The following is an 8,295-nucleotide window of genomic DNA, read 5'->3' as shown; positions in this document are numbered from 1 at the left end:
AGAAGCAGGAGTATGGGGTGGGTCTCCTACTGGCTCTCAGAAGATGAAGAAGAGAGTGGTGCCCTGGACCAGGGGTTGCTACCCTAGAAGGGTTTCAATACCATGGGAAGGCCTCCACTCAAAGGCTTCTGCCCCTGGCCTCCCTATGAGCATGGACCCTTCCCCAAATTGCCCACATACCAGCAGCTCACCACCCTGTGATCGGAGGACTCCTCCTGAAGGCCAGCAGCCAAAGTGTCACTGACAACACAGGAAAGAAGCAGCACTTAGCAGGCATTAACAGTCTGTCAGCACCCACCCTCAAGTGCTCTGGAACAAGGGGTCAATTTCTGAGTCTCAGGACTCTGCAGGCCCTTAAATCCCATGGCACTAGGTCCAGCCAGCCAGCCACATACCCTCAGGACACCGAGGCCTGCCAGCTTTTTGTTTTCTTTTGTGGTTCTGGGGATAAAATCCAGGGCCTGGCATAAGCTAGAAGTGCTCTGCCACTGAACTGGGTCCCCAGCTCCTCACAACAAGCAGGCTGCTGATGCAGCAGTGAGCTGCACCACTGTGCAGCCCTGGAGCTGACTGTGCAGCCACACTGAACAGGGCTCTGCAGCACCACGCCGGCCAGCTACTGCCAGGGCAAGGCCGGAAAGCTGGGACGGCTCCTGAGCAGCCACGCATTCCCAGCTGCAGGGGCCACCGACTTACATGAGAGCATGCTCTGCAGCACCTCAGCAGCCACCTGTCAGAACAGAGCACAGGGCTGTCACTCGGCAGTGTCTGGGTAGTCACGCACTCGCACTAGACACACCTGTCACCTCTACAAAGAAGAGCACCTCCAAAATTCCTTCACAAACCTAGAAATCCCCCAACGCTGCCCACCATGACACCCAGGCATGCCCCCGCGAGGTCTAGGCCAGGACCCACTGCCCCCACTCTGGCTGTACCCCCTCCCCTCCTGTCCTGCCAGGATAGACCTGTGCTTCTGTGAAGACCCCTGCCCTGGAGACCTCTGGAAACTCAGGACACCCTCAGTGGTCACTTCGCAGAAAATGATTTCCTTACACAAAACTTACAAGTGTGGACACAGAACAAATGGCAGCCACTAGCCCAGGAGTTCCAAAAGGAGCCAAGACCTGGTGGGGCCTGCTCCTCAGGCCCCAGCCCACTGCTGCTAGGAGGCTGAGTCGGGCAGCTCCCTGCTCTGCTGTCCTTCCTACCTGGGACATTGTTCCAGTCTCCTCCACTCTTCTCAGATCTGAGTTTTCTTGAAATCCCTGTGAAACCAACAGCTCCACAAAATCTGGAAAACCACAAACCAAAGTACTTACACACATATGGTCTCCAAGCAGCTGTGACTCACACAGATCCCTAGGGCCACCCAGCCCCATTCCTATCAACATACATGCACTCACCAAGCCAGACTTTCCCTCACTCTATATTGGAAGTACTTAGCATACATCAAATTTATATTAAGAGCTTTTTCTCTTAATGCAAAGAAGTAGATCTCAAGGGATGGCTCATGGATGGTCCCCCCACAGCAAATACAGGACATGCAGCTCATCCCACCAGGAAGGAGCTTTTTGCAAGGGAGGATCCCAAGCAATGCAGGCAACCAAGGCTCACAGAGCAGACAGAGCTGGCCACTAATGGAAAATGCAGCCTCTGCCAACCCCCTCCAACTGCTGAGGCTAAAAGCAAATTCAGGACACCAAGAACTTGCTGGGCCCCACGCTCACAGGCATAGCGAATGCTCGGCTTCCCACTGGCCGAGGGAACTTTTTTTTAATATTTACTTTTTACTTTCAGATGGACATTATATCTTTGTTTTATTTTTATGTGGTGCTGAGGATCAAACCTGTGGCCTCATGAATGTCAGGTATTCTACCACTGAGCCACAACCCCAGCGCCCCAAAGGTACTTTTCTCAGGAACTAAGAACATACCAGAGAGCACAGCCCTAGCGATGTCCAGGTATGGGCAGGAGGTATCTATCTGCTGGCACAGGAGGCGCAGGTTCCTGAAGAGCCATGCCACCACGGCCCGCAAGTCAGGATGGCTGGGGATACAGCGCACAGTGGATCTGGGTCTGCCTGACCCCATGGCTGCCTCCCCTTACTTGGCAATTTTCTGCAACCCTCACTCCACTGTGAAGCCTAGTCTTTTTGCCCCACCCTCACTCCACTGTGAAGCCTAGTATTTTTGCCCCAAAAGTCCAGGGACCAGGTACAGGGTTTTTCCTGGCTGCAAATGACCCAGAAACAATCAATTTCAAATGGTTCACTTATCTGCACTGAACACTGTGGGGATCAGGGATGGGACACATAAGGGATATGTCCAGCTCCTTTGCACATACTCTCTGTATATCTTTGTTTCCTACTTCACTGGTTTCTGCTATAACCCTTATTACTTTCTCCCTCCATCTGGCTTAACTTGCTCTTCTCTTTCTAGTCTCTGAGGTTAAGCCTAGATTGATAACATTCTTTTTTGAAATATAGGCTTTTACAAATATGGATTGCCCTCTAAACATTTCCTTAGCTGTGTTCCACAGATTCTGGAAGACTATTTTCATTTCCACTCATCTCAAGGTATATTAGGTGCACACTAAACTTCATGTAGTAAAGTTTACTACCCTTGTATAGCTTCTGGCTCTGTCACGTTTAGGCTTCCCACTTCAAGATCACAAAAGTCCTCCCAGGGCTGCCTTTTATGTATTGACATTTTCCTCTTTAATTCATCTAGAGGTTTTGTTTAGTTTTGCATACAGAACCCAGGAACTCACAGGTTCCAGGCAGCTCGAGGACACTGAGCCACCCCATAGCCCGGGCTTTTTTTGAAATAAGAAAAAGATACGATCTTTTTTAATCAGTGTGAGCCACTGTCACACCACCATTTGGTTTCAGGTGATGTGGAAAAAAATCACACATGATTTCAATAACAACTAATGTTCTCGTTAAACAATGAGGCAATTGCTTCTCCAGGTGCTTTTGGAAGTAAATAATTCATACTAAACAGCAATGTCAAAGCAACACGGATTCACTAGTGCACTACCTTTCCAGCAGCTCTTGTAGGCTCACGACACTTTGCACATGAAGACTCCATACAGCTTCAAGCAAGAGAGAGTTCTGAGGAAAATGAGTGCTATGAGTCTGGGCCTGTGTCCCAGCCTAGGCCAACTTCATGCCCACTGAAGCATGGCCCGAGGCCTCACTTTGGGCTCACGTTCCTACCCCCCTTCAGGCTCTTCTGCTGTCCTGGGGCTTCTCTCTGTTCCCACAGTCTAACCTGCTGCCTGTTAGGCTCTTGCAAGCCACCCCAAGCTGGTTCCATGCAGCCAACACAGCAACGCAGTGGTTAAATGCCCCTGGGTTCTAATCCCTAGTACTCCAACTCTTCCATAGATGCCTTTACTGGCTCCTCATCGCTTTGGGGACAGTCAAACTCTTATGCGTGGCACAGGCCTTTCCACATGAGCCTCCCCCAGGGAAGCCCCCCTGGACTGGTCAGGCATTCACACCATTCCACTGGACCCTGCTCAGACCACGCTGATCTTGTCCCCCACCACCTGCTATCCCCTCCCCTCCCCCAACCTCCAGGCAACTTTCAGCTGCCAAGAAGCATTTCCTCACACCTTCTCTGCACAATTGAAGATTACACAATGCAGTTTTCATGTGCATGTCATTGCCTTGTCCTAAATTAGATGCAATGAGCACAGGGATCATAAGCAGAATAAAAGGATGGAAGTTACCACTTTGGCTCTTTCTTCCCTTTTATACACTTGCTCAGGCAGTTAGCACAAAATGGTAACTGAGCACTTTCAAATCTTCAAAAAATCTGTAAACTGCCAGGTGCAGTGGTACACATCTGTAATCCTAGCGGTTAGGGAGGCTGAGGCAGCAGGGTCTGAAGCTTGAGGCCAGGCTCAGCAACTTAGCAAGACCCTGTCTCAAGATAAAAAATAAAAAGGACCAGGGATGTAAATCAGTACTTAAATGCTCCTAGGTTCTAATCCCTGGTACCAAAAACCAAAATGAAAAATATCTGTAAACCTACAGAGTTTGAATTATTCAAAAAAATACTTTTAGTATATTTAAATACTCTACTACTACACTGAAAAAGACTTCATAATAATATACCCAAGAAGGCAGACCACCCTGTTTCTGGGATGCACTGTTTTCTAATATAGATTGCCAACAATGGGCAGACACTGGCAAAAGGACTGAGGCTCTTCCTTCCCAGCACAGGAGCATCTGATGAACTTTTACTTCATTATCATTAAACAACATATTCAACTGAATCCCCAAGAAAACCCAGGGTTCTGGCTCCAACCAAATCAACAGAGCACTGCTGGACAAGACCAGACTTGGGGTTGTTACCTGTGCTTTCCATACTTCTTGGCAGAAGGAGAGGTGGGAGAACATGCAGTGTGCCAGAAAATACTGAGCAATCTCAAGCAAGGAAGACAGTTTCTTCTGAAAGCCCAATAGATCTTTTTTGAAGATAGGCAGACTACCTAAACTACAGCAGTGTGCTATTTCCACACAAACTCATGAGCAACAACATGTGACACTTAGGGGAACTGGCATCTCACTCTTTGCTCAGTGCTGAGCAGCACGGGATGGCTAGGCTCCTCACAGACCATCTTCATACTGCAGGCAACTGTCCTTGCTGACAGGTTCCCCACAGGAACCCCCAGCTTCAAGGCCTGATCCTGAAAAGCAGAGCCTTAAAGACAAAACAAAAAACAAACTTTTCCTGAAAACATCAGCAATTTGAGTTAAAATATCTTTTTAAGCCACAGCACACAGAAAACTGTCTTCAAAAGGGGGAGAAATGTAAAGGGAAAAACATGATACACAAAATAAGACACTTTCATGGACTAAGCAGCTCTACTACAATGAGAGGTAATTTCAGAACCCAGAGCTGTGCACACGCACAGGCAAGCAGGATGAGCAGATATGCTGATGGCTACACAAAGAGCTCTATCTCCACCGTTCAGCCAGCACCACCGAATGAGAACCCCAGCAGGCTCTTTTAACTACTCTTCTCCTTTCTCTTCTTTTATTCCTGGTGCTGGGGATGGAACCCAAGGCCGCCCATGCTAGGTAAGTGCCCAGCCACTAAGCGTTCATGGGCGCAGCAGTTTGTCTTCCTGATTACTTCAGCATCCAGATGGCCTGTAGGATGGAAGCATCCCACCGCCTTTATAGGTAGGGGCTTCCCAATGCTCTGCCACACACACCTGGTGGGAGCAAGGGCCACAGGTGGAGTCAGTCTGCAGGGCTAACAGAAGGAACCTCAATGCTGACTCTCAGGCAGCCACCAGGCTACTCCTGAGCAACCAGTCTCTAGTCTACCTTACTTGAAGTGAGAAATGCTGTGCACCCTGGAAATAGGTAACACCTACAAGCAGTCACTTCCTTAGCTTCAAAAACTAATTTATGAGAAGAAATAGAAAGTTCTAGTACATGATCATTATCTTCAAGATTCTGAAAGCACATATATTTGAAGTGAGCAAATGCGATAATTTTAGAGGCTTCAGTAGAGTATTAGAAATCAACTATTTGTTGCCAGGGAAAAATTTATTTTCATTTAAGATGCATTTATCTTATTTACTTATTTAATTTTTAAAGCATGGTAGCCATCTCTTCAGCAAAAAAACAAATTTAGGGGCTGGGGTTGTGGCTCAGCGGTAAAGCACTTGCCTAGCACGTGCAAGGCCCAGGGTTCGATCCTCAGCACCACATAAAAATAAATAAATAAAATAAAGGTCCTGTGTACACTAAAAAATAAATATTAAAAAAAAGAAAAGAAAAACAAATTTAAAAACTAATGGATGGGAGCTGGGGTTATGGCTCAACGGTAGAGTGCTCGCCTCACACGTGCAAGGCCCTGGATTTGATCCTCAGCACCAGATAGATAGATAGATAGATAGATAGATAAATAAATAAATAAATAAATAAATAAATAGAAATAAAGTTATAAAAAACAACAACTACTACTACTAATGGGTGGAGGGTCCATACTTCTGTAATTAAGGATAAACAGCACAAGATCTCATGCCTCATCCAAAGTCCTTAAAAGAATGTACAACCATGCCTGGCCCCTGGAATTGTGACTCATCATCTGTGAGATTCAAAACCAGTAATGGCAATGAAAATCAGGATCACTTCCCAATGGCACACAGCATCAGAATTTCTGCCAGACCTATTATCTAAGGTTACCTTTATACCTCTTAAGAACAAATTAGTGATTCAGTTAATTCCACCATTTGCAAAAATAGCTGTCACATAAAAAACTATGAAGGACAAGAAGAAATCTAACACATTTTTTGTTATCTCCTCCAGAGCCTTCCCTATCTCACTATCACAAACTGGGAGGAAAGTGGCCACCTAGAAACACACTTACCCTCCTCCTTCCTCCCTGACACACACCTAGAAACAAACTGCCTTCCTGCCTACTCCCAGCACAGCAACCTCTGCTTGTGCACCTCTGTGGATGAGTAGCACACACTGTGGTCTTTCATACATCAGCTTGGTTCCTACCCAACTCAGTCAGTTTCTAAACACAGCAGCAAAACAAGCCCACACCAAATCATAAAATAACAAATCCTCTAACTCCATGAATTAAGAATCCAAGTGTAACTCACCTATGAAGGAACAAGAACCATCCGTGGAGGCCTTGTCACTGTCACAAGCAATCAATCTGTCGAGGCACAATTTTTCACAGGGTCGATCATCCACCTAGGATCAAAGCAGGGCGTGCACCACTGTCAAAACCCAGAGGCTCCTACCGGGCCGGCCTGAGACTTTTAAAGTGGAACTGACTGACCGCAGCCTGGGGAGAGTCGCTAACCCACTCCCTAACTGTGCTCTCCACCGAGACGCCCCCGCTCTCCTCCCCAGGCAGCCGGGAGCCAAGGCCACACCTACTTCCTCTCACCTCAAGCAGAAGGTCACTCAGGCTCCGGTGGCATCTCAGGAGTTGCACGGCCGAGTTCTTCAGTTTCTGTCCCCTTTCCGGATTATATTTTTGCCTCTTGACTCTTCCCGCTAAGGAAAAGTAGAAAATCAGTTTCCAGACGTAGACCGGCGAGCTCCTGCCCCGGGCCCAGGAGACACGAGGCGTACCGCCCGCGGGGTGGCCGGGGCCCAGCGAGCGGAGGGAGCCGCCCAGCCGCGGTGGGAAAGCGCCCAGGGAAGGGGAGCGGGCCAGCGTAGGTCCGCCCACCTACCCAGCAGCTGGGCCCAGGACCTCCGGTGGCGCAGAGGATCGGAACCCGCGGCTGTTCCCGGAGGCGGAGAGCCTGCCATGGTGAGCGCCAGGACGTGGAGGCGCTCCCTTGCTGAGCCCGCGCTGCCTTCTCATTGGCTGCGGCCGGTTCGCGTGTTTCGGAGCTGAAGTCCCCAGGCCACACCCCACGAAGGCGGAAACCTGGGGCCGCAGCCATCTTGGCAGTGGCATCAGAAAAAAGGCGCTGGCGGCCAAAGGTTGTGGCAGCAGCGTCCAGCGCTCACGCCGCGAGAGAAAAGTTACCCGGGATTGGAAGCTGGAAGGGGCAATGGGCGGTGCGGATTGACAGTGGCATCCTGCCAGGAAACAGCGACGTCCCTAATGCGTCTTTCCTGACGAAAAGGACCCAGAGCTGATCTGGAAAGGACGGGCGCTACAAACCCAGAGCGCGAGATGCTGAAAACCTCCGGGCCTTCCACTGCAGGGCGGGCCAGCTCCTGCAACACCAGGTTCTGCATTTCTCTTACCCGGGGTTGCTGTGCTGAGTTCTCATTTCTGGAAAAACTGGCCCAAGGGGCTTTTGTGCCACGGCGTGACTCTCCTAACTCGAAGGTTAGGGGAGCAGAATGGAGCTCATAATGTCACCTAAGGAAAAAGGGCCCCATCGCTTATGCCAAAACTAACAATCATAGTCTTTTCCTATAATAGTGGCCCAGGCAACCTGAAGTGTGTATCCATCCTTTTTCTGTAAGGGAGAGTTACAGAATACACCAACTGCGCTTTCTGCATGCTAGAAAAAGATTAGCCAACTATCTCCATAGTGTGGTGGGGACAGATGAGAAAAGACCTGAAGACAGCAGGAAACAGATTTATTTGGCTGTAGGCAGGTTCAGAGGGCAAAGCTTTTGCTGTAATCCATCTGAAAGGACACTCGCAGTCTTCCACAGTCCAAAGAGCACACCACACACCTGAATCTTGTGCAAGAGATTCACTGTTGGTGACCTGGGGCAAACTGGCAAGCTTGTCCCTTGGTGGAGAGCAGCCGTTGGCCAAAGAGATGGGGACTATCTCTAAA

General features: G+C 49.0%; 1 protein-coding gene across 1 annotated transcript; it reads right to left on the bottom strand.

Moving 5' to 3' along the window:
• Nucleotides 1–616: 616 nt before the first annotated feature.
• On the bottom strand, nt 617–7,316 carry LOC144371248 (Fanconi anemia group A protein-like). Its single transcript, XM_078033658.1, has 9 exons — nt 7,222–7,316; nt 6,930–7,039; nt 6,637–6,730; nt 4,579–4,712; nt 4,364–4,459; nt 3,039–3,112; nt 1,934–2,046; nt 1,209–1,291; nt 617–730 (listed from the first exon to the last, which is right to left on the bottom strand). The coding sequence occupies exons 1-9, from the start codon at nt 7,298–7,300 to the stop codon at nt 617–619; spliced, it is 897 nt and encodes a 298-aa protein (XP_077889784.1). The 5' UTR covers nt 7,301–7,316.
• Nucleotides 7,317–8,295: the final 979 nt, after the last annotated feature.

The sequence above is a fragment of the Ictidomys tridecemlineatus genome, chromosome 16 (genome assembly GCF_052094955.1).
Source record: "Ictidomys tridecemlineatus isolate mIctTri1 chromosome 16, mIctTri1.hap1, whole genome shotgun sequence".
Classification (NCBI taxonomy): domain Eukaryota; kingdom Metazoa; phylum Chordata; class Mammalia; order Rodentia; family Sciuridae; genus Ictidomys; species Ictidomys tridecemlineatus.
This window is presented reverse-complemented; position numbering and strand designations above follow the sequence as displayed.

Bases quoted from the DNA above. Each gene is read 5' to 3' on its own strand.
- LOC144371248 (XM_078033658.1), bottom strand. From the start codon at position 7,300: ATGGCAGGCTCTCCGCCTCCGGGAACAGCCGCGGGTTCCGATCCTCTG. The intron at 4,713-6,636 runs GTGAGTTACACT...TTTGTCTTTAAG, and splicing joins TGGTTCTTGTTCCTTCATAG to GCTCTGCTTTTCAGGATCAG. The intron at 2,047-3,038 runs GTAGTGCACTAG...CTGTATCCCCAG, and splicing joins CTACAAGAGCTGCTGGAAAG to CCATCCTGACTTGCGGGCCG.